The 23433-nt window shown below is 40.5% G+C and overlaps 2 protein-coding genes across 5 annotated transcripts in view; one reads left to right on the top strand and one right to left on the bottom strand.

The window, feature by feature from the left end:
• The window catches only part of Cyfip1 (cytoplasmic FMR1 interacting protein 1), a 62942-nt gene extending 62174 nt beyond the window's left edge, over positions 1 to 768 (top strand). For both annotated transcript variants that reach the window (XM_070043034.1, XM_070043035.1), the window contains exon 31: positions 12 to 768. In XM_070043034.1, coding sequence (XP_069899135.1) covers positions 12 to 176 — 165 coding nt within the window. In that variant the 3' untranslated portion in view covers positions 177 to 768. The remainder of the gene's footprint in view (positions 1 to 11) is intronic.
• Positions 92 to 23011, bottom strand: Nipa2 (NIPA magnesium transporter 2). Of its 3 annotated transcripts, XR_011376534.1 has the most exons (9): positions 22752 to 23011; positions 22017 to 22137; positions 13162 to 13393; positions 11562 to 11618; positions 9126 to 9216; positions 7762 to 7922; positions 3547 to 4199; positions 1857 to 1919; positions 92 to 172 (listed from the first exon to the last, which is right to left on the bottom strand). XR_011376534.1 is itself a non-coding variant. In XM_070043036.1 (7 exons), the coding sequence occupies exons 3-7, from the start codon at positions 13298 to 13300 to the stop codon at positions 3565 to 3567; spliced, it is 1083 nt and encodes a 360-aa protein (XP_069899137.1). In that variant the 5' UTR covers positions 13301 to 13393; positions 22017 to 22137; positions 22752 to 23011; the 3' UTR covers positions 3131 to 3564. The 3 variants fall into 3 exon arrangements, 2 of the variants coding, with proteins under 2 accessions (XP_069899137.1, XP_069899139.1); XM_070043036.1 differs by lacking the exons at positions 92 to 172; positions 1857 to 1919 and having other exon boundaries at positions 3131 to 4199; XM_070043038.1 differs by lacking the exons at positions 92 to 172; positions 1857 to 1919; positions 22752 to 23011 and adding an exon at positions 22554 to 22695 and having other exon boundaries at positions 3131 to 4199.
• Between the last annotated feature and the right edge of the window lie 422 nt (positions 23012 to 23433).

Here is a 23433-nt window from a genome sequence, read left to right as displayed (position 1 = left end):
ATATTCTGTAGCCTTTGAAAAAGATGGTGGAGAGGATCCGCAAGTTCCAGATTCTTAATGATGAGATTATCACCATCCTGGACAAATACTTGAAGTCGGGGGATGGTGAGAGCACTCCAGTAGAGCACGTGCGCTGCTTCCAGCCGCCCATCCATCAGTCTCTGGCCAGCAGCTGAGGACACAGACGGGACCAAGCCCACAGCATTCAGTGATTCTGATGGCATGTTTATCTTTCCATAAACCATTGGGTGGAAATTTTTAGGGACTATTTTTCAGTATCTCTGTACCTGTTCAAGGAGGTGCTTTTTGACCTAAAAGCTTTTATAAAATTGACTTATTTTTCTAGACTATAATTGTATATGCTTTTGGTAATTAGGAAGTCTGAAAACACTGGCTGCTGATCAATGCCATCATGTTCTTATAAAATTAATTTTTCCTATTTTCTAAGCAGCTAGCCATGTTATATATGCTGCTGAGTTCATTCACCCCTTAAAGAAACTTAATACCAACTAATTGTATTAACTTAATACCAACTAATTGTATTAAACTCCTGTATCAATTACTGTTAAACTACTTAGTTTTTGTTTAGATTATTCGATGGTCTTTCGGTCTTTTTTCTAAGTCACTGTCCTTGTCCCTCTTTTGTGTCAGTGTTTCAAAACATCATAATGAACTTATTTCCCCTGCTTTCACTAAACTCGGTTATAATAAAATGTTCATTTGTAAGGTATGACTTATTGATTAGAGAAATAAAACTAATGAAACCTCTCTGCTCATTCATTCACCACAACCTGTCCTGATAGGCCTGAGCAGTGGGTGGTATCTTTTCCATCCAGGCTCACAGACCAAGTTCAGGTCAAAATCTTGACATCTTTAAAATATGACTACTGGCACGTATGTTTAACTACTACTACTGGCACATATGTTTAACTTTATACTTAGGTTTCAACAGGGATGAAAGGAAAGCCAGGCCAATCAGACACACAGCTGTTGACCGCTCTGTTCTGGACATGAAGGAGGCATATTAAGTACCTCTACACCATGGCCTCTGGGACCTAGAGGCCAGTATGGGAAAATATTAGTCTAGATAAGGGGGTGCTGCACAATAGGACTAAGGGAAAGTTGGGTGCTATTTCTAATACCCTCAGATTTCCTTCCATGCTGCTGGGTTGCTCAGTCTTCTGTGGCTCGAGTTAGTTCATAAGCTCTGTCAGAAGACACGTACCAGATTTTTATTTTTTGGTGGTAATAACTCAGGGCCTTTGCACTGTCCTTCAGCTTTAGGTTTTGTGCTAAAGTGAGCCACAGCCTCACTTTTTTTTTTTTTAAGTGACTAAGTGGAGAATGAAGGAAATGGTGAACCTTTGTCCAGAGGAAGGATTCTGCTTTTGTGTGTCTGTGATGGTAGTAGGGCTTGAACTCGGGACAGCAGCGCCCTAAGCTTTCTTGCTCAAGGATTTACCACTTGAGCCACCCCATCTCCATTTCTAGCTTTTTGCTGGAAGAGTCTCACAGACTTTGAATTGAGATCCTCAGATCTCAGCACTTGGTTAAGATACTAGGTTTTTTTTTATCTACTACTAAGACATGAAAAATAGATTAAAAATGGTTAAGAATGGAAAGCTTGGTGTGTGGCACACACCTGTGTTCACAGCTACATGAGAAGCTAATAGAAGCTTGTACACAGGGATTCAAGGCCAACCTAGGCAACATATAATGAGCCCACATCTCAAAAACGTAAAATCCACGATGGAGAATACCAAAGTCCCTTCAAGCATGGTAGAGAAGTACAAGAACTATTCTGTTGTACAATTATTGTTACATGATCTTTGTAACAAGTATTTATGAAAACTTACCTCAAAATCTTGGGTTCGGTGCTCAATTCTCCTACAGATTTGAGAGTGGTATTTGTGTCCACTCTATGAAGGATAGAATAAAAAAGTTACTATTTTTACAAGCTTCCTAAGACTTAATGATAGGCCAATTAAAGTAATTATATACATTATTTCAAGTGCTACAAAATGTTAATATCAACCTATGCATTCTCAATGAAGATACTCAGGTGAGAATTCCATTTTTACGAGCAAGGCAAGACATACAGTATGACAGATATACAATGTATCTATGGAAATGTAAAGATACACCCATGGTATTAAAAGTTGCATGGGGGAACGTGGGGGAGCCTAGTGGTAGAGGACGGACCTTGCATACCTAAGACCCTGTTTTATCCTCAATATAGTGGGGGGAAATAGAGCAGATAGCGGCTTTAAAAAGATGTAATAGATTCTTGGAGTACCACCAGAAACCAAAGCTGTAGAAAAGGGATTTGTTTCATTTATAGAAGTTGGTCTGCCCCAATGGAGGCTCCTGGAGAGCTGTATGGGGTATGAGCATTGCTGCCACAGGAGACTGGGCGGGCTCAGTCCTGATAGGCCACCATGCAGCCTTAGACATGACAGGTCTGAGCTTCTGATCTAGAAGGGTGATGGTGACTGGAAGATATATTACCAATACTTTTTATAATAACCAACTATTAACTAAGTGGATGTGAAACAGCTTATTATGCTGTTTATTGTCCTGTCTTTATGCGTTTGGATTTGAAATTTTCCACAAATTTTTCATAAACACTTCCTAAAGGACAAAAACATAACAGTAAAAAAAAATACACCTCAAATATTTGGTACAAAGATAATATATCATCAACACTGAAGTCTGTTCTAAGTACCCGGACTTCGTTTCATTGTCTTTTTATGAGCTAACAAGTACACTGGTCTTCTGATTTCATTTCCCAGTGTTGTTAAAAGGTCTGCAATATAATATTACCTCATTATGAAAGTATAAAAGTTGATGAAAAATGGTAATTCCAGGCATCAACCAATGAATAAAGGCCACAGTGGGATTCGGCCCTGAACATGGAGGGTATACTCAATGAACAAGGGGAGAGCTTCCTGAAGAAGCCCATCAGATGCAACACACAGGAAACCAGACATTGCCGGCACACCACAAATTTGACCTTGATTGGGTTCCTATCCCTTTGCTAACAAGTTTTCTTCAATGGTAAAGTGAAGATTCCCTTGGCCTTATATTTCAAAATTAAAGTAATTCACCAAACAGGAGTCAATCTGATAGGTAAGGTAAACCAGAGGATAATGTATTGGGATAATTTTCTTTCGCACAACAAAAAGTCATGTATGGTCAGGGACTGATAGGCTGGGTGACAAATACACATTTCAGACTTTCATCACCAATGAAAAAATAAAGCATTTTTATAGACTTAAAACTGTATTAGTGCATTTAGATTTTGGAGAAAGAATCAAAATGTAAAATACCTCTACATAATACAATATTAATAGAAATCAGCCATGAACTGGGGTCATCTTAAGTGACCTCATTTAAACTACCATTTTTAAATATAAGAAAAGTAATTTCTTGGTCCAAATTAATGAAACTTTTAAAAAGATTGTCTTTAGAGAAGCACTGAAGACAATGCTTTTTCAGACACATTCTGATACTCAAATTCACTTTATAACAGAATTCTAGATTAACCTTTTAATCGTATCTTTCTTAAAAAGCTGATAGATTTCCATTTCTCCGGGAGATATTTTCAGCTGTGTGTTGTTCAACTCCACAGGGTAAGCTTTCTTCATTATTATTAAGAACTTCATACATACTAGAGAGATTGCCATTCACTGCTTTTTCATCTTTTCGAAAAGACACAGGCAGACTTGCAAGACTAAAGCTGACGTCCTTAAAGGCATGCAACAAGAATATCCCCACAATGATAGTGAGGAAGCCACTCAAAGTCCCAATGATATCATCAACAGGCATGTGTTGCCACTCTTTAAAAAGAATAGCTGAACAAGTTAAAACTGAAGTTGTAAAGAATACATAATAGATGGGAGTCACGATAGACGTGTTGAATATGTCCAGAGCTCGGTTTAAATAATTAATCTGTGTGCTCACACAGACCACAAGGCTCAGCAGCAGGATCCAGGCCAGGGGATGCCGCAACACTGGCTTCGAAGCCAACAGCTCTTTGATAGCGATGCCCAGGCCCTTCACACAGGAGACGGAAAATGCTCCAATCACAGAGCAGATTGTGATGTACACGAGGATGTTTGTTTGTCCATGGCGAGGTCCCACCACAAAGATTAGTATCAAGGACACAATGACCACAAGAGTTGCAAAGACCACAAAACCTAGAAAGGGCAAAGAAAAGATGTAGTTAATCAAATGTTCTGAAACAGAAGAGAACTGAAAACAAATTTGGTAGGAAAGAAAAAAAAGGTATGGTCTGTCAGTTGTGGGGCTTGAACTCAGGACCTGGATGCTGTCCCAGAGCTCTTTTGCTCAAGATGAGTGCTCTACCACTTTGAGCTACAGCGCCACTTCTGGTTTTCTAGTGGTTAATTGCAGATGAGTCTCATGGGGACTTTTCAGCCCAGACTGGCTTCAAACCATGATTCTCAGATCTGAGCCTCCTGAGTACCGAGGATTACAGGAGTGAGCCACTAGCACTCAGCTAACCATTGGTATTTTTTAAGTAGCCTCATCTGCCTACCTAAATGTGCCTACCTGGAAGGAAAGGGGACAGGCAATCAGAACAGGTTCTGAGCTAGCTGAAGAGAAATCACCATGTGTTTTTAGTGTTCAATGATTTATATGTGCAGAGGAGTTATGATCAAATTTAATATTTAAGGACAAGCAACAGAATGACAGTTAATGCTGGAGTTTTAGATGATTGGAGAACTGAAGCCAACTTAATAGCTAATGTGCATCACATAGGCATGCGCTCTTCTCAGCATTTGTAATCAACTGCCCACAGCACATATAAACACTTGTATTTTAAGATGAGAAAAATCATGAAAATGAGACTGTCCCTTCCTCAAACTTCACTATAAAGAAGCAAATATAGAGAAACAAGAAAGGAGATGATAGCAACAATATTTTGTAGGAGGACAATGTTTCTGATGCCTGTCAGAAAGCAGACGCTAACTCATAAATGATATACAAGATCCAAGAAAGCTGACCCCTGTATCAGCAGCAATCAAATTCAACAGCATGGAATATTTTTACTGATAAAATGCTATGAAGCAGGGAAGAAACAAAACTGAACACAGAGCCTTGATACAAGTCCATTCAAGATGCAAGGAGATCCCTGACTCTTTCCCAATTGTGCAGATATGGGCCACTTTCCCTCCTGAGACAGTGCTGTCTATAAGCAGACTGAGGACCAGGTGATCATGTAAGTATTACACTAAAATAAGGGCTAGCAAGCTCAAAGAGAGAAATATGAGAAATGTCTAACTAAAAGAAAACATGGAGTTGGGGATTTAGCTCAGTGGAAGAGCACTTGCCTGGCAAGTGCAAGGCCCTGAGTTCGTTCCTCAGCTCTGGAAAATAAAAAGTAAAAGGATAGGAAACATGACCTGAGTGTTAAGGGGGCACTGTTTGGTATGGAAGCCAACAGGAAAAAGGTGAAAGGAGACGGTGGTGGGTAGGTAGTTAATATAATCAGAGAGGAAAAAGTAAGAAAGGCTAATAGTAAGCTCAATTTGATTAAAGTACACAATATGTATGTACATTATACATCTGCATTGAAATACAATGTAACCCCACTGTACAATCAATGTTCTAATAAAAACTATGAGGCGCAACAGAGCAAGGTATGTATGTGCAGATGTTAAGCCCCTCCTCCCCAATTCATTCACAGGATTTCTGTGCCCCTGTAAGAAAGTGGAAGATTTTTGATGGAAATCTGACCACCCTGATTGTATCAGTCCTAGGGTTTGAACTCAGGTCCTGTGTTGTGTCCCTGAGCTACTGCTCAAGGCTAGCACTCTACCACTTGAGCCACACCTCCCCAACTCCAGTCTTTTTTTGGTTAACTGGAGCTAAGAGTCTCATGGACTTTCTGGTCTGGGCTAGGTTTTGAACACTGACTTGAGATCTCAGCCTCCTGAGTAGATAGGATTATAGGTACAAGCCACCCGTGCCTGGCTACTTAGACTTTTTAAAAATCAGAAAGTCAAAGAACACCTAGAAAAGCCCAAACAAAAAGAAAAAGAGCCTGAACTCCCTCCAGTAAACAGAGGGTAAGTTCAAAATGTATCAACTACCATCCTCAAAAAAAAACAAAAAACAAAAAACTACCATTAACAGCCTGAGACAATAAATACCAGGCTAACCACGAACCCTAAAACAACTTTAAAGAATGTATAAATTATAAAAACAAAACAGAAAGCTCCCATAACAAACTAATATTAAATCTTTATTTAAGGGTAGTAAAGAACAATCAAAGCATCCAACTCTTAAGGGGGCCAAAATTTGAAGAAAAGAGAATAACAGCTCAACACTCATCTCAGGACAACTGCCCCTGCAAGAGAAGGCACGGGCATAAAGACTAATGGACATTTCAAAGGACTAGGTGGGGTGGCTCAGCAGGTGAGCCTTAGTAGACCAAGATCCCCAAAAGAAAACTAGAGTAGTGACTCCAAATCTCTCCGTACAGCATTTGTGAACACAGAAGCTGCAGAGCCAAGATCACAGGTGGCCACAGGGCTGAGCAGATTTCAGCATCTTCTGATACGGAGTGGACGAGAGCTCACAGATCCCAAGTGAGAGGCCCAAGTTGATACTGAAAGTTATCAGCTGAGAGCCAGAGGCAATGAACAGGAATAAAGGTAAACTGGAACCAAACCAGATCCAAAGAAGCTTAATATCGTCAAGGTGAAGATGACCTGCTGTTCTCTTATGTGCCTGTCAGAAGAAATTTCAGTTCTCTCTGAAGAAAAAAACCACTCAGGGTTAGGCAAGGATTACAGTTCAAAGCCAACCTGGGCAAAGAGTTAGCAAGACTCTAATAGAAAAATAACTAAAGTGAAAATGGTTGAAGGCATGGCTCAAGTGGTAGAATACCTGCCTTGCAAATATGGAGCTCTTAGTTTAACACCAGTACTATGAAAAAAACCAAAATACCACTTAGAATCAGTATCTTATGTTTTCATTCCAACAAAACTGCCAAATGACAAAGTTTAAATGCCTAAAAAACAAAATTAAAAAACAACGGATCATGGAAACAGGCCTACAAAGAATCTTGATACTGTCAGTGGTAGTTGACCACACCTATACTCTCAGCTACTCAAGAGGCAGAGATCTTTCAAGTCCAGCCTTAACAAAAACACAGCCAAGACCCTCTTCTAAACCAACATGCTAAGTGTGGTGGTATGGGCCTAGAAGGCCTTTTATATAGAAGGATGGGTAGAAGGATCACAGTATGAGGCTAACCCCATGCAAAAACACAAGGCCCTATCCAAAAAACAATGTCTGCTTATAAACGGTCTGAGGCTGTGGCTCAAGTGGTGGAACACTTGCCTAGCAAACACTAGGTCAGGAGTTGAAGCACTAGTACCATTAAAAATAATAATAAAGACTTTAAGAATCTGCTGTGTGCCAGTGGCTCACATCTGTAATCCCCTAGCTACTCACGAGGCTGAGATCTAAGGATCACAGTTCAAAGCCAGCCAGGGCAGAAAGTCTGTGAGACTCTAAACTAATTAATCACCAAAAAAACAGAACAGGAGGTATGACTCAAGTGGTAGAGTGCTAGTCATGAACTAAAAAACTGAGGCCTAGAGTTCAAGTCTCAACATTGGGGGGAAAAAAAAAAAAAAAGCAAGCAAAGACTACATAAGCTATGTAGGAAACTTGGGTCTCTTTATGTGTACATATACAACAAATGAAGCTTTTCTTTCTTCTTACCAGGATCACCCAACTTATGTGACATTTCATTCAAGGTCTCAATCTCTTCTTCTTTTGGAGCATGGATGACCATTACTGTAGATCCCAAAATGCTTAGCAAACACCCAATTTTCCCATGAAGATTAAGTCTTTCATTTAGAAAATACGAAGAAAGAATGGCACTAAAATGAGAAGGGAGAAAAGGGTTGAGAATTTAAAAATAATCAGCTACTGCTTTCATTTTATTTTTTTTACTGTTCTCATTTTAAAAATTAACAAACTCACAACTTATATTACTGAACTCACTAAAACACTGAGCTCTTAAAGATTCTGGCTTTCAGCCAAAGAAAATATACACTGAATCATAAAACTATATGTATCAAGGACTCAGAGACTGGTTTTGCTCAACTCCTCACTTGCGCTGGCACGTGTCATCTCTACCGCCATTCTGCATCTGTCGTCTCTGCTCCGACCCATCTATCCTGTAGTCACCTAAGAGTTCAGGAACAATTCTCAAAATGACCTCCCAAGCAACAAGAAATCTATGAGAAATTTACAAAGTAAAAATCTAGTTTGTGCAACTCAGGTCCTCATTAAAAAAATCTATATCCAGGAAGTGGCGCTGTAGCTCAAGTGGTAGAGCGCTCGCCTTGAGCTGAAGAGCTGAAGGACAGCACCCAGGCCCAGAGTTCAAGCCCCACGGCCGACCAAAAAAAATAAATAAATAAAATAAATAAATAAATAAAAAATCTATATCCAAAGCAGGGTCTCAAATTTGCTCAATCTTATTCCTAGTGGTGGTACTTTCTATTTATATGGACATTCAAGTGTATATCATCTGCTCATAATTATTTTATGTTATTTACAGAGATAAGAATGAAGGGCAATGGGACATTTAATTATTAATTTGTCTATTTTACACAGTTTCTTGTGGGTGAGAATAAAAATATCTACCTATAACCAACAATCGGAATAGTAATCAAAATCCAAACTTCAATGGTTAGCTTAACCTTAGGTCAGTCTTCAGAGGCACATAAGCTCCTATCAGTCAACAACTTTCTGTAGCAGGTATAGAAATCTATTTATCACCAACCATGAGCTATCAAAGTCCAAATGCACTGCATGATAAATGTTGGACAAGGGCAACTTTTGAGTTTTACAAACTTGAATCACTAATGCTGGCTCTGAATACAGGTCAAAGTATAAACTCATTTTGCCCATTTGTCAGCAGCTTTCCCTATACACAGAGGGTGACTGAAAAAACAAATTACCACATAGTATTAAAAACAAAAGTCCTCAAGGGTGCTCAAATATACACCAAAGAAATGTGGCAAGCAATATTTCACTTACTAAAATACTATTTACAGATGAAGCCACATTCTTACCTTACAAGGACGCTGAGAGCTCCTAGCGGAGTCACTAGTGTGGCTGGTGCAAATGCATATGCAGCAAAGTTGGCCACCTCACCCGCTCCCACTTAAGAGATGGACAACAAAAACACTTTCAGATTAAAATGTACATGCAATGACTTACATATTATTTCAACCATATTCTTTCCTATAGTTCTAAGAGTTCTGGTTTTGAAATTACCAACATTCAGAATCCAAGTCATCTGGAAACAACACATATCTTTAACTTAATTGCAAAGCTCTAGTTTTATGTTTACATTAAAAAAAAGATTTAAGTTGGCATTTATTTTTAAGGACAACAAACACAAATCAACTAAGAGAAGCCAACACTAACACAAAGGCACTTCTCTCTAGTGATTTTTCAAATGGCTGCTCCTTTTTAAAGTCCAACTTATACAATATGCCAGATTCTAGGAACAGAAAATACAGGAAGGACAAAAACAGTGACAATACTCTCATGCAACTACATTTCAGTGAGGGCAAACAAAAGAAAACACATGGTCCCATTGTCAACAAAATGCTAACAAGGAAGGGACTACATCCAACACTGAGAAGGATCTCTGGGATTAGGAAACCTGGACAGTCTGAAATGAAGTGTGGCAAGCTATGGAAACAGCAATACTAAGACCCTGGGTGCAAATATTTGGCAATGTCTGAACACCAAAGGTAGCAGAGCGGTTCCATTAGGCCCAGTAAAGAGATATGGCCAGGAAAACAGAGGCAGACAAGGCCATAGCACACAGGACCTTCCTGAGTCCTGCTGGAGATCTCGGCTGTTACAAAAGCCTCACTAAAGCAAAAAGGACTGGAAGCATGGTTCAAGTGGTAAGAGTATTAGGCAAACACAAGGCCACAAGATTAAATCCCAGGGGCTGGGAAGGTGGCTCAGTGGTAGAGCGCTTGCCTTGCATCCTCGAGGCCCTGGGTTCGTATTCCTCAGCACCACATAAGCAAAAAGAAAAAAGCCAGGGGCTGGGAAGTTGGCTCAGCGGTAGAGCACTTGCCTTGCATGCTCGAGGCCCTGGGTTCGATTCCTCAGCACCACATAAGAAAAAAAGCCGGAAGTGGCACTGTGGCTCAAGTGGTAGAGCGCTAGCCTTGAGCTGAAGAGCTGAGGGACAGCACCCAGGCCCAGAGTTCAGGCCCCACAACCGGACCCCCCAAAAAAAACAAAACAAGAAAAAAAAAAAAAGAAAGAAAGAAAAAAGCCAGAAGTGGCACTGTGGCTCAAGTGGTAGAGTGCCAGCCTTGAGCTGAAGAGCTGAGGGACAGTACCAAGGCCCAGAGTTCAGGCCCCACGACTGGACCCAAAAAATAAATAAATAAATAAGCAAAAATCCCTATAAAATTCTTAAAAAAAAAAAAAGATTAAATCCCAGAAGCATCCTCTTTCCCCAAAATAAAATCCTTAGTCAGATCACACCACTCTTTTGTAATGTCTCCAATGACTTCCTATCTAACATAAAAGTTTTATGTGACCTACAAAGCCCCCTCCCCCACCCCCACCCCTCCGCCCAATCCATTCCCACACATCCTTTTTAACTTATTTATCTTGCTTACTGTTTGTCACCTAGAATGTAAGCTTCATATGGCAGGGGTTTTGAGGGGAGGATTTTTTAAATGTGGTTTTAAATATTTTTATTATCTTTAGCTGTACAAAAGAGTTGCTTTTATGTCTCTAATCTATCTTCAGCATCCAAAACACTACCTGACAATAAACAGCTGTTGATTAGTAACATTTCAGGGTTCTAAGGACAAGTTTTTTCACATATCCTTTTTTGTTGGCAATTTAGGAGGCTGAACTTAGGAACTGCTTATCAGGTAACTCTACCACTTGAACCACACCTTCAGCACCTTTTTATGTTATTTTCAAGGTAAATTTATGCCTAGTATGCCCTTCTATTTCCTCCATATTACTGGGGTTGACACACACATGCTACTGCATCCAGCCACTGTACTACCCTCACATTGGAGGTAACAGACACATGCCATGGTTCCCAGGCACTGGTTGAAATGGTGTCTTTTTGGTGTTTTCTTTTTGCCCTGTCTAGTTTCAATGAGGAACTCCAGATCTCCAATGCCTAGGTAACTAGGATTACAGATTCTAGCCACCATGCCTGGCTTTCACATACCTTTATAAAGGTAGTTATCAAAACAAGCATGGCCATCTAATCAATCAAATACCTTCCTTCCAATTTGGAATGAGAACTAATAGAGAAAGGATTTGAAAAATAAAGAAAAAACAACAGTCTTGTCAAGCTACTAAAAACTGCTGACATATTTTTATAGGTAAATATTTACTTATTAAAGATTGAAGTTTTAAAATTTGCTAGTATTATAAGGCTGTAATGGCATATGCAAATATTTACACATACAGCTATAACATTTTCTTGAAATGTTCTCTATACGTACTTGACAGTAGTCCAGCCCACCATAACCACTCTTTAAGATATGCATGTCCACCTTGACCTGTGAATAAAGAAATATTTCACTTCTCTGGAAAATTATCAGTCTTCGTTTTAAGTTATGACAAATATTACAGATTTTTTTCAGTGTCTCATCTGTTGCTTGTAAATACTTTAAAGGTTTCTGCATGATTATATATAAAGGATTCCATAGATAACGTTTTTTATGATTACCTTAGAAAATTGAGAATCATAATAATCTTAAAAAATGTTTTGGAGGGGCTGGGAAGGTGGCTCAGTGGTAGAGTGCTTGCCTTGCATACATGAGGCCCTGGGTTAGATTCCTCAGTACCACATAAGCAGAAAAAGCTGGAAGTGGTGCTGTGACTCAAGTGGTAGAGCACTAGGAGCTGAAGAGCTGAGGGACAGCGCCCAGGCCCAGAGTTCAGGCCCCACGACTAACAAAAAAGAGATTGATTGTTTTGGTTTGTACCATATTCTTGGATGAAAGAACTAAATCCTTATGTTTAACTCATCCTCTATTTTGTTCTATGAATTCAGCTTTGATAAAGAAAATAAGCCAGTAACTTCAAATAAATTACTCTGCAAAGGGATAAGCTATGCATGTGCAGCCCCACTTAGGAGACAATGGTCCTAAAAACAAGTAAGAATTACTTTTAGACTAGGGCTGCCACAAATCCTGCTTTCTCCTTGGCTTTCCTCTTAACCAAACTACAGCAAGAAGCAATCTGAACTGAAGTCACTATCTTGAGAGCCAAGATGAATGAGTCCTTCACAAGCACCTCCTCTGTGGATGAGACATGCTGTAGTACCATGGATGAGGGACTGGGGGAAAAGAAGACATGTTAAGATTTCTTCCTCTATCCACTAAACCCACTAAACTCTTATCCACTAAACACCAGACAAGAGTCCACTGTCTCACATTTTAACACTACTAAATTAGGAATAGCCATAGAGCTGGCACCAGAAAGTGAGACAAAGTCCTAATTTTTACTGCTAAAACAGGTCTACTCATGAGGTCCAATCAGATCTAGAATGCAGAACCATAAAGATTTACATTTGACCTGAGAACTGTTAAGGATGCCCCACATGGGGGCAGCGCAGCGTTTAGAACAATGAGTGGGTCTTGTGACATGGCAGCAATTTCTGGGGTAGATATTAGACTCAATGACTGCGTACTCTTCAAGCCAGAGAAGCTCTTTTACTCCTGTCAGTTTGAGATCATAAAGGAAAATATCTTCAGTAAAATCCAGAAGTTCTACTGTCATGGACAAAATATCCCAGCCTTCAGTATGACTCTAATTCTGTTTATCGTCACTATTTCCTTCTCTGTAGATATACTAAAATTGAGTCTGGATGTTAATTTAGCATTTGTTCCCCAACTCTACTTTAATAATAAACATAGGAATGGACAATCAATTGATTTTGATAACTTTATTTTTCTTATTATAAAGTTGATATTTGACCATCACTTAGAACTCTTGAACAGAAGGGTTCAAATACACTTATGAGGAGCGAAGACATGTCCTTCTACAGTATGTAAGCACACAATGATGTCATTTCGAATCATATAGGGCAAAACCTACCTGCTCTCATGGAACCTTTTCTGGCAAGTCGCAAAAGGCCTTTCTTTTTCAAAATGAAACTTCCTCCAATGAAAATGCTGGAGGTCATAGCCAATCCCAGACCAATATAAAAGTCATATTTTCCACGACCCGGGCTCATTTCGTTTGTTACTTAAGAACTTCCTGTGAATCACATTGATCAGAGAATACAGAAACTGCTGGTACTAGAGGCAGGATGATGCAGTCTTCAAATCTAAACACAAAATACAATGGGATTTTCATATAACAATCATGACATGACACAAATTCAAATTTTTACTTCACATTTCCTTTCTCATAAAGAAGAATAGCTGGGCACTGGTGGCTCATGCCTATAACCTTAGCTACTCAGGAGGTATAGATCAGAAGGCACAAACGTAGAGGTCTTCCTGGGCAAAAAGTATGAAAGACCCCTATCTTGACCAACAGCTGGGCATGACTGTACATGTCTAACATCCCAACCATGCAGAAGGCTAAGAGCAGAAGGCTCTGTTCTAGGCCAGCTTCCAGTATTTAAAACTTCAAGAGCTCCTATCTAAATAAACAGCTGAGCATAGTGGTACACCTGTCATCCCAAATACATAAGAAGCATAAATAGGAGGCTGGCCTAAGCATAAGAGCAAAATTTTTCTTAAAAAAATAATTAAAGCAAAAGTAGTTAGGAACATGGGTCATCACCTGACTAACAAATGTGAGGCTCTGAGCTGAAACCCAACACTGTCACAATTAAAACTAAGTAAGAACTTAAAATAATTAATGAAAACAATCATTTTGTGAGCAAAAGATGATTTCAGTAAATATGTCTGCTAGTGTATGGGATATGGTACTGTTGAATTTAGGTAAATAGGAAGACTGAGGTAGGCTTAATACAGAAAGCATAGGTTTACCACATTGTATACTTTTCCCCCAAACAGGCCAACTCATGAACTCTGTTGATAAATATGGAGTGCAAAGAATAGAAATCATACTAAGAAACCAGGGCTATGATTGCTTACACCTGTCAAGCCAAACTTTTTAGCACACCTTGGGATTTTTAATCCTATAATTTAACTACCAAATCTTATAACTAACCTGAAGTTCAGTCAGGATCCTCATTATCTAGCCAGATTTTCCTTAGTTTAAGTTATAAGACTCTAGCCTTTAAACAACCCAATTCAACTTCCTGTCCTCACAATTACTACCTATCGATCAATCAATTTTTATCAGCTGATTAATTTTGGAGATAAGGTGTTGCTAGGGAGCCCGGGCTGGCTTTGAACTTAATAGTATTCTTACCTCAGCTTCCTAAGTGGTGGGATTACAGATATATAACACCAAGCTCAGCTCTGAAATTCCTTTTTCTATTTCAACAGTATTTATTAGGTATATGTTGTTTGTGGCAAGTATTATACGGAGCATTTGAGCCAAAACAAGAATATGCTTATTTTTGGCCAGCAATGTAGTGATAAGAGTGCTTGCCTAACATGCAGAAAACCCTGAATTTGATCTCTAGCACCACACAACATATACACTAAAAGTAATGACTTTTAGTCTTCAGCAGGGAGACAGACAAAAAGACCAAAGAGAAGTACTAATTAACATTCAGTAATAAATACAGCTTTATAACAATAAGTTACTATAACTCCAGAAAAAGCATAAGGTGTTAGGTGGGAGCCAGTAGGCTCATGCCTATACTCTTAGCTACTTAGGATGCTATGATCTGAAGATCCCAGTTAGAAGCTAGCCTGGACATAAAGTGTGTGAAATTCTTATCTCTAATAAACCACCAAAAAGCTGAAAGTGAAGGTGTGAATTAGTGATAGAGTGCTATCCTTGAGCAAAAAAACTCAGGGGCAATGTCCAGGCCCTGAGTTCAAGCCCCAGGACTGGCATATGCATGCATGCATACACACACGCATACACACAACTAGGTTTGCTCAGGTCACTGGGAAACAACTTTAGCAAAGTGCCCGTTGTTAAGTATGGATCTATAGAAACCTCTCACACTTTTGCTCGCATGTGAGCAACACAGATTACAAAAGAAAGAAATGCATAAAACAAAATTATTTTAGCTGATCTACAAAAAAGATCATTCCTATATGTCACCTAGATGGCTAACAAAGTTTCTAAAGTTAATGGGGTTGAGCATGTATCTCAGTGAACACTTGCCTACTATGTATAAGATGGAGCAACTATCAAAAAATTAAATTAAAAAAACCCACTCCGGACAGAGGCATGGCTCAAGCACCTGTCTATCAAGTATGAAGCCCTACCAAAAAAATCCATATGGTATGTTTTAAAACAATAACTTGCATGTAGAAAACAGGAACCACAATGAAAAGCTGTGACTACATAGGCTACATAGGGAACTTCTAATGTCTACAGTAAAGGTTTAAAACATATTCTTCCATGCTGAGGAGTAGTAGGGATATGAGGAAAGAACACAAGCAAGTGCCCAAAAGCAAGAATCTAGGACCACACCGCAACATGGGAAGAAGACAAGAAACCTAGGTCAGAAATGGGCTGTATTTTCCAAGAATCAGTTTAACATGCATGAGAAGCAGTCTTGAAATCTTTCCAGAACTACTTTTTCTCTCAAGGGATTTGGTCAAGTGTCTCTAGTCCTACATGTAGGACTGCACATGTGCAGCTCCTAAGGCAAGATGACGACATAAGGTGGGGAATTCAGCGACTCTGTCCTGCCTTTAGCTGGTATTTGACCCTGGATGAGTCACAACCACAACAGACACTATAAGAAAAGAAAAACAAAATAATCTAAAGTGCCAGCCTTTTTATGGGCCAAACACTGGTCATCTCAAGCCACAGCTGAACTTCAGCATGCCCTTCCTAACTGTATCAATTAATTGCAGATATGAAAACACATGCAGGCAGAGTGAGGACAATTAAAAAAAGAAAAAAGAGAAAAGAAAAGGGCTAGGAGGTAGCTCAGTGGCAAACTGTTTGCCTAGCAAGTGCAATTTCCTGAGTTTAATCCCCAGTACCAAAAAAGGCAAGACAAAAAATAAAAATTAAAAAATTAAAAAATTAGGTAACCAGGGCTGGAAAGGTGGCTTAGTGGTAGAGCAATTGCCTCTTGCATGCATGAAGCCCTGGGTTCGATTCCTCAGCACTACATAAGCAAAAAAAGAAAAAAGCCGGAAGTGGTGCTGTGGCTCAAGTGGTAGAGTGCTAGCCTTGAGCTGAAGAGCTGAGGGACAGCGCCCAGGCCCAGAGTTCAGGCCCCACGACCGGACCCAAAAAATATTAAAAAAAAAAAAAAAAAAAAAAGGTAGCCATAGCTATATATAATGAGAATTATAACCAAAAAAACAAGAAGTGTGCTTAAACTGCAACTGCCACACCCTACATGATTAGATTACCTGTGTTTATGAGCCAGCTTTCCTCATAAAAGTGTAAGTTCCTAGACATCCTGCATATTACTCATTTTTTCAGCCTACACCTAGTTATCTGACAGTCTCAAAAAAAATTCTTACTGGGCACTAGTGGCTCATGCCTGTAATCTTAGCTACTAAGGAGGCTGAGATTAGAGAGGACCAAGGTTCAAAGCCAGCCTAGGGAAGGAAAATCTGAGACCCTTATCTCCAAATAATCACCCCAAAACCCAGAAGTGGCATTGTAGCTCATGTGGCAGAGCACTAGCCTTGAGCAACAAGGAGCTCAGAGACAGTGACCCAGCCCAGAGTCCAAGCATCAGGGCTGGCAAAAAAAAAAAAAAAAAAAAAAAGTCTTAATAATTTGTTTTCTAGCACAATTTGGATGATTGATAACTATCCCTGAAAAATAGTTGCCTATGCTTTAGTGTCCATTAATACACAGAAAACCACTTCATTATTTACATTAGCATCCTAAAATGTGGCCAGCATTTTACAGCCTATAAACTAGAGAATTATAACAAGTTATAAAAATAAACTAGGAAAAGCCAGGCACTGGTGACTCACACCTGTAATCCTAGCTACTCAGGAGGCTGAGATCTGAAGATCGTGGTTCAAACCCAGCCCAGGCAAGAAGTCTGTGAGACTCTTATCTCCAATAACCACCAGAAAATCTGAAGTGGTGCTGTGGCTCAAGTGGTAGAGTGTTCACCTTGAGCTGAAGAGCTCAGGGACAGCACCCAGGCCTTGAGTTCAAGCCCCACAATCGACACAAACAAACAAAACAACAACTAGGAAATAATACAAGATCCAAGCAAAAAATGTAAGAACCTTGGTTGTAGAGCCTGGGAAAATTATAGTTAAAAAACTCTACTCAGACCCTTCAACCCTCTTGACAGGTATATTCTAATTATCAAGAGTCATTTCACTTTACTGAAAGCATCCTTGCAGATCATCTGATGTAAAGGCTTGAGCCTCAAGCATACAAAAAAGTTCCAAGCATACAAAAATAAAAAAGATCAAAAGATGTTAAAAATATCATCATACTTTCATCATTACCTTCCTGAGGCAATGTTCTTAATTACTATGTAAGTTCTACTGAGGAAATGACTACTTGACAGTTCTATCTCTCATTTTAAGTTATGGAGTTCGTTTGTTTTGGTCTTTGTGCTAATACCAGAGCTTGAACTCACGAGCATGAGGCTCTCGCTCAGCTTTCTTGCTCAGGGTTGGTATTCTACCACTTGAGCCATGTCTGCAGTCTAGCACTTTACTAGTTAAAAGGAGTTGAAGCCTCACAGACTCTTCTTCCTGGACTTGGTTCAAACCATAATCCTCTAAGTCTCAGCCTCTTGAGCAGCCATGATTATAAGTGTAAGTCACCATCACCCAGCTTCACTGTAAGTTTTTTAAAGTTCAGTGGCTAAAAAATCATGCTACTGGGGCTGGGAATGTGGTTAAGTGTTTGCCTAGCATGCATGAAGCCCTGGGTTTGATTCCTTAGCACTACATACACAGAAAAAGCTGGAAGTGGCACTGGCACAAGTGGTAGAGTGCTAACCTTGAGCACAGACAGGCTCAAGGACAGTGCCTAGGCCCTGAGTTCAAGATCTAGGACCGGCAAAAAAAAAAAAAAAAAATCATGCTACTGAAGGCATGAATAAATCAGTTCTATAGACTAAATATTCCAAAATCAGTAAAATGGAACTTAATCTTCTACAAAGTTGATGCCCCAGAAATAAGTGAGTTTTTTATGAGTGAGTTTTATCTATAATTCTAATCCTAGTACAACACTTTACAAATTCAGACTTAACTTATAAAATCTTGAATTTCAAATACCAAATGTACAGATAACAGTAATATTTGCCAACTACTGTTCATTTACACTAAAAGCAAGTTATATATAGCATAAAATCTGTAATATGTGAAACATGCATGGTAGCACTCTGGAAGACTAACACGAGACTGTCCCAGAACTCTGGAGACTGAGGCAGGAGTATTGAGATCAAGAGTAGCTACAAAATGAAATCCTATCTTAAAAACAAAAAACAAAAACCTGAGTGACCCAGAGGGTAAGACTGGAATAGTGTAAACATAAGTGGTAGAATAGCAATGATAACACTGTTCTATTATAAGCTAATTAAAGGACCGACATTATACCTTGCCCTGACATTGGTTAAAGCCTTGATAGTTTGCAACTGCCTCACAATAAATTCCCTCCCCATTCTACTTCCGAACCGAAAGCCAAACAAGCCTCTTGATGAGAAGCTGCCTTGATAATCTTAACTCAATGTTGCTCCTGGGCCACAGACCATTCTCACCTGGGGGCCCTTCCTAGAAATCTCCTATCCTTAAATTATTCTCAGCAAAACTTCAGTTCACCATCTGCTACAGCTGCCAAGACACCATAAATCCAAAACAGGACCTTCTGCTACAACTACAAAGACATTTCAAACCCAAAATTCTCATGCCCGACTGTATTTAAACCCTAAAGCCACTGTACTCCTCAGTCCTCTATCTCCAACTCTGTTCCCTACTACTTAGTGCCCCTCTGTAGTGATGATTAAATCCTGCTCTGACCTACTGAGGTCTGTCTTCTTTCCTTTCTTCCCCTTGATCTTTCGTAACATCTCCTTATCAAGGCAACCAGACAATGTCAGAGTTCCATTTATCTTTATATAGTAGGCTTCACTTCCCCAGCCAGCCCAAAGAATATCAAAGCAATCAACCACATTTTCCTCAGAAACTGAAAGGTACTCCCACTACCACAGAGCCACTAGAGCATCCATTCAGAGCAAAGTCCCCAAGAAGCTCAGCATAGTTCACAACAACTTCCCTCTCCTGGGCTAGGAACAAGAAACTGCTGTCCATCTCACCTGCCCAGTGCAGTGTCCTCAGGCAAGAATCCCTCCCCAACCAACACGAAAACAATGCACATAATAGAATTTTCTTCATTTCATCCTAAGATCAATAAAGATTCAGTGTTCCTTCTTTTACCATTGATTATATATTAATGTCTCCACAATTAACATTTCATACAGTATTTAAATATCTACTTTTCCCTTTCCTTTTATCTTTTTTTTTTTTTTTTTTTGGGGGGGGGTCTGGTCGTGGGCCTGAACTCTGGGCCTGGACTCAGCTCTTCAGCTCAAGGCTAGTGCTCTATCACCTAAGCCATAGTGCCACTTCCGGCTTTTTTTTTCCTGCTTATGTAGTGCTGAGCAATCGAACCCAGGGCCTCATGCATGCAAGGCAAGCGCTCTTCCACTGAGCCACCTCCCAGCCCTTTCCTTTTATCTTTACTTATGCAACATAAAAAATTTCAAACGAAGAGACTGGTTTTGGACCAGTTTTATCAGTCATGGATGTATTGACTCTGGAAAATCTTCACAGCCAGGCCACTTTTCTCCAGCCCACATCATTTTCCAACCCAGTAGCCTGACATCCATTACACCACAACCCTCTCCTCTCTTTTTATAACAGATTGTGGCTCATTCCCTCATCCTCAACTCCCTGAGGTTTGCCGTTGGCTCAAAGTCAGGCCACACGTCAGGCAGTGCTACAGACATCTCTAATAAGCCTAGCTCACTGTAATTTGTCTTCTTTCCTTTTTTTTTCTTTCCGCCAGTCGTGGAGCCTGAACTCTAGGCCTGGGCACTGTCCCTCAGCTCTTCAGCTTAGGCTAGCATTCTACTACTTGAGCCACAGCACGACTTCCAGCTTCTTCTGCTTATGTGGTGTTGAGGAATCAAACCCAGGGCCTCATGCATGCAAGGCAAGCACTTTACCACTGAGCCACCTTCCCAGCCCTCTTCTCTGTTTTTATTCAGTCATATAAAGTTAACTTTCAATTACTGTTCCATCTTCAAAGATAAACTCCATAAGTTCCTTAAAGACAATTACTTGATGAGTTTTTGTGGTTGTTTCCCCCCCCCCCCCAAAGGCACTTATTTAAGGTCTCAAATTTGATTTATAAGGCTTTCTGGAACTACGATTATTTTTTGTTTGTTCATTCATAAAAAATACACTAACATATGTAAGTGGCACTTGAGGGGAGTAACATACTACATAAATTTTGTCTTTCAAATTCTAAGGCAGAATTCAGTCACTAAACTAAAAAAAAAAAAAAAAAAAAAAAACAACTTATTTGGATATGCAGTTTGAAAATAAAACATCAATGTGAATGCACTGAATGGGTTGCTTCATTACCCCATACCTGGTAATGTTCTGCTCCCATTCTCAACTACAGCTGGGAGAACCTATGATACAGACATTTTTTATTCTTAAGGATTAGCCACAGCCAGGTGCATGTCACACCTGTAATGTTAGTTATTTAGGAGGCTGAGATCTGAGGATCGCCATTTCCAGCCCGGGCAGGGCTGGAAAATAAATTACTCAGAAAAAGCTGGAAGTGGCTCTGTAGTTCAAGTGGTAGAGCATTATTAGCCTTACACAGAGAGGCTCAGGGACGGGGCACAGGTCCTGAGTTCAAGCCCCAGGACCAGCAAAAAAAAAAAAAAAAAAAAAAAAGGATTAGATATGAGACAGAGGCAGACAGAGAGATGTTAACAACGAAAACTTCCTAATTTCAGGGCTGAGAATGTGGTTCAGTGGTAAAACACTTTGCTCACCAGATGTGAAAATCTGTGTTCAATCCTAGTCACTGAAAAAAAAAAAAGCCAAGCAAGGTGACTCACACCTGAAATTCCAGCATGAACAGAATGTAAGAGATTGGGATGATCACAGTTTGGTCAAAGTAAAGAAGTTAGGCACGATCTCCATCTCAACAAAATAAGGTAGGTATGATGGCATATGCCTGTGATCCCAGCAAGATGGGAGGCGTAGGTAGAAAAATTGAAGTCTAAGACTGGCCCCACACAGCAAACCTATCCAAACAAGTAAAGTAAAAACAGGTATGGGACATGGCTCAAGTGGCAGAAAGCCTGTCTAGCAAGCAGTCCCTGAGTTCAAACCCCAGTACCACCACAAAAAGAAAAAGAAAAACAAGCAATGAAAGACTATACTATACTTCATTCCAACCAGGTTTCCAAACCAAACATGACAATCTCTAGTTGATAACCTACCCAATCTGCCTCTCAAGAGCCTAAGCACACAGCTTCCAGGTGATACTCATGAACAGTCAGGATTTGGGAATTCTAAAGATGATCAAATTTCCCTATCCTCAAAGATTCTACAACTAAGAACTTAAAATTAAAAAACAAAAACAACTAAAAACAAAAACAAAAAAAACCTTAAAGACTCTTACAAGGGCTGGGATTGCAGAAGTGTGCTACCACATTCACTTCTAAAACTTAGTTCTCAGTCTTCTAAATTGTTTTCAGTTATCTATGCCAATCTTGTTTTCTCAAACTTTTGGCTATTATTAAATCTATACTTATAAGTACTAAAAACATAATCAACAACCCTGATTAATTAACAACAGTTATAAAGCAAATGTTAGCTTACATGTACATTCAACACGGTCTCTCTTTTGAAAAGAAGAGATGATTTGTTCACTTTCATTTCCTTAGAAATGCTACTCTTTATTCCCATTTAAGATGTACAGGGTTGGCTGAGTAGGTCCACCCTGGAAAGAAAAACAACAACAACAAAATATAAGCAAAATAAATGAATAAAGTTCTTGAAAACATAGTTAACAACCTCTATACCCATTTGATTTTCTCAAGTAACACCAAACCCATTCATAATCGAGCCTCACACACGACTTACGCAAGGGAAAAAAAAAATCTATTCTCTCATTTCCTCTTAATACTCAGAAAAGGTGGGGAGTCCTAAGAAAGCTCACTGAAAGGACATGTGATTTATCGAGAGTTTCTAGAAAAAGAACTTAAGATGTAGTCCTGTATAAAATGAACTGGCATTGTGGAAAAGGATTCAAGAGGCATAAACAAACAAATCCCTTAAAAGTACATTGAGTCTCCGTATTAGAAAAGCTCACGGACATGTTGAACACGTTACGGCAGGCTACCGTGTAAAACTCACCAAGCCACAGACAACAACTGCGGAGAACTTGGGAGAACACGCGGCCCGGACGGAGCCCACGAGGGGTGAATGGCGCGGCAACGTGACCCACCCCACGGAAGGTTACTAAGGAACAGGTGGGGAAGCAGGTCGCCCTCCGCTGGGCCGCGGGCCTACAGGTCGGCCGGAGGCGCTGCAGGGACGGAAGTAGCACCTCACCCCGTCCGCAGGACAGGCCGACCCCGGGCGCCTCAGCTCACACCCCCGAACAGGCCGCTTCCTCCAGCGTCCGCGCCGCCACCGCCTTCGTCGCCGTCCGAGGGGAAGTGCGGGCATCCGGAGCCGCTGCCGTCCTCGCCGCCTGCTCCATGGGAGCGCCCGGAGAAATCTACGAAGACCTCCGGCTCCCGCGCCGCCACCGCGGGCAACTGGCGGCAGCTGCTGAGGAGTACCTGGGCGCGGCCGAGTGACGCAAGAGGCCGTCCTGACGCAAGAGGCCGGCCTGGGGCGCACGCGCAGTACGGAGCGCCGCAGGCCACGCCCCCCTCCCGGCACTCCCCACTACTGAGTTCCGGGTTGTTTTTTGTTTTGTTTTTCTTTAACTAGACCCCTGCTGGGAGGGCTGGCCACGGAAAGGAGAAATTTTCTCATTTCTCGACGTGGCATTTATCCACCAAACGATCAGGATCTAAGTCCAGGGCAGCACTTAACTTACAATGCGGATTCCTCAGGGAGCTCAGCGTGTGTAGGCGCTTCCGAAACGGGATTGGCGAAACGGCTTAGGAGAAGCGGTGATTGGGTGAGGGCGGGAAGGAGGCGGGCCCAGGGGCGGGGCCAGGACGGCGTGACGCGAACGGAATGGCCCACCAAGGCCCGGCTGCCGGGACGGACAGGGAAAGCA

The sequence above is a fragment of the Dipodomys merriami genome, unplaced genomic scaffold (genome assembly GCF_024711535.1).
Source record: "Dipodomys merriami isolate MVZ:Mamm:240054 unplaced genomic scaffold, mDipMer1.0.p SCAF_33, whole genome shotgun sequence".
NCBI classification, from domain to species: Eukaryota; Metazoa; Chordata; class Mammalia; order Rodentia; family Heteromyidae; genus Dipodomys; species Dipodomys merriami.
Note: the sequence above shows the minus strand (reverse complement) of the source record. Positions and strands in the feature narration are given on the sequence as shown.

Coding starts and splice junctions, on each gene's coding strand:
- Nipa2 (XM_070043036.1), bottom strand. CDS start 13,300: ATGAGCCCGGGTCGTGGAAAATATGACTTTTATATTGGTCTGGGATTG. Junction 11,619..13,161: donor AAAAGGTTCCATGAGAGCAG/GTAGGTTTTGCC, acceptor CTTTATTCACAG/GTCAAGGTGGACATGCATAT. Junction 7,923..9,125: donor GCTCTCAGCGTCCTTGTAAG/GTAAGAATGTGG, acceptor TTCTCATTTTAG/TGCCATTCTTTCTTCGTATT.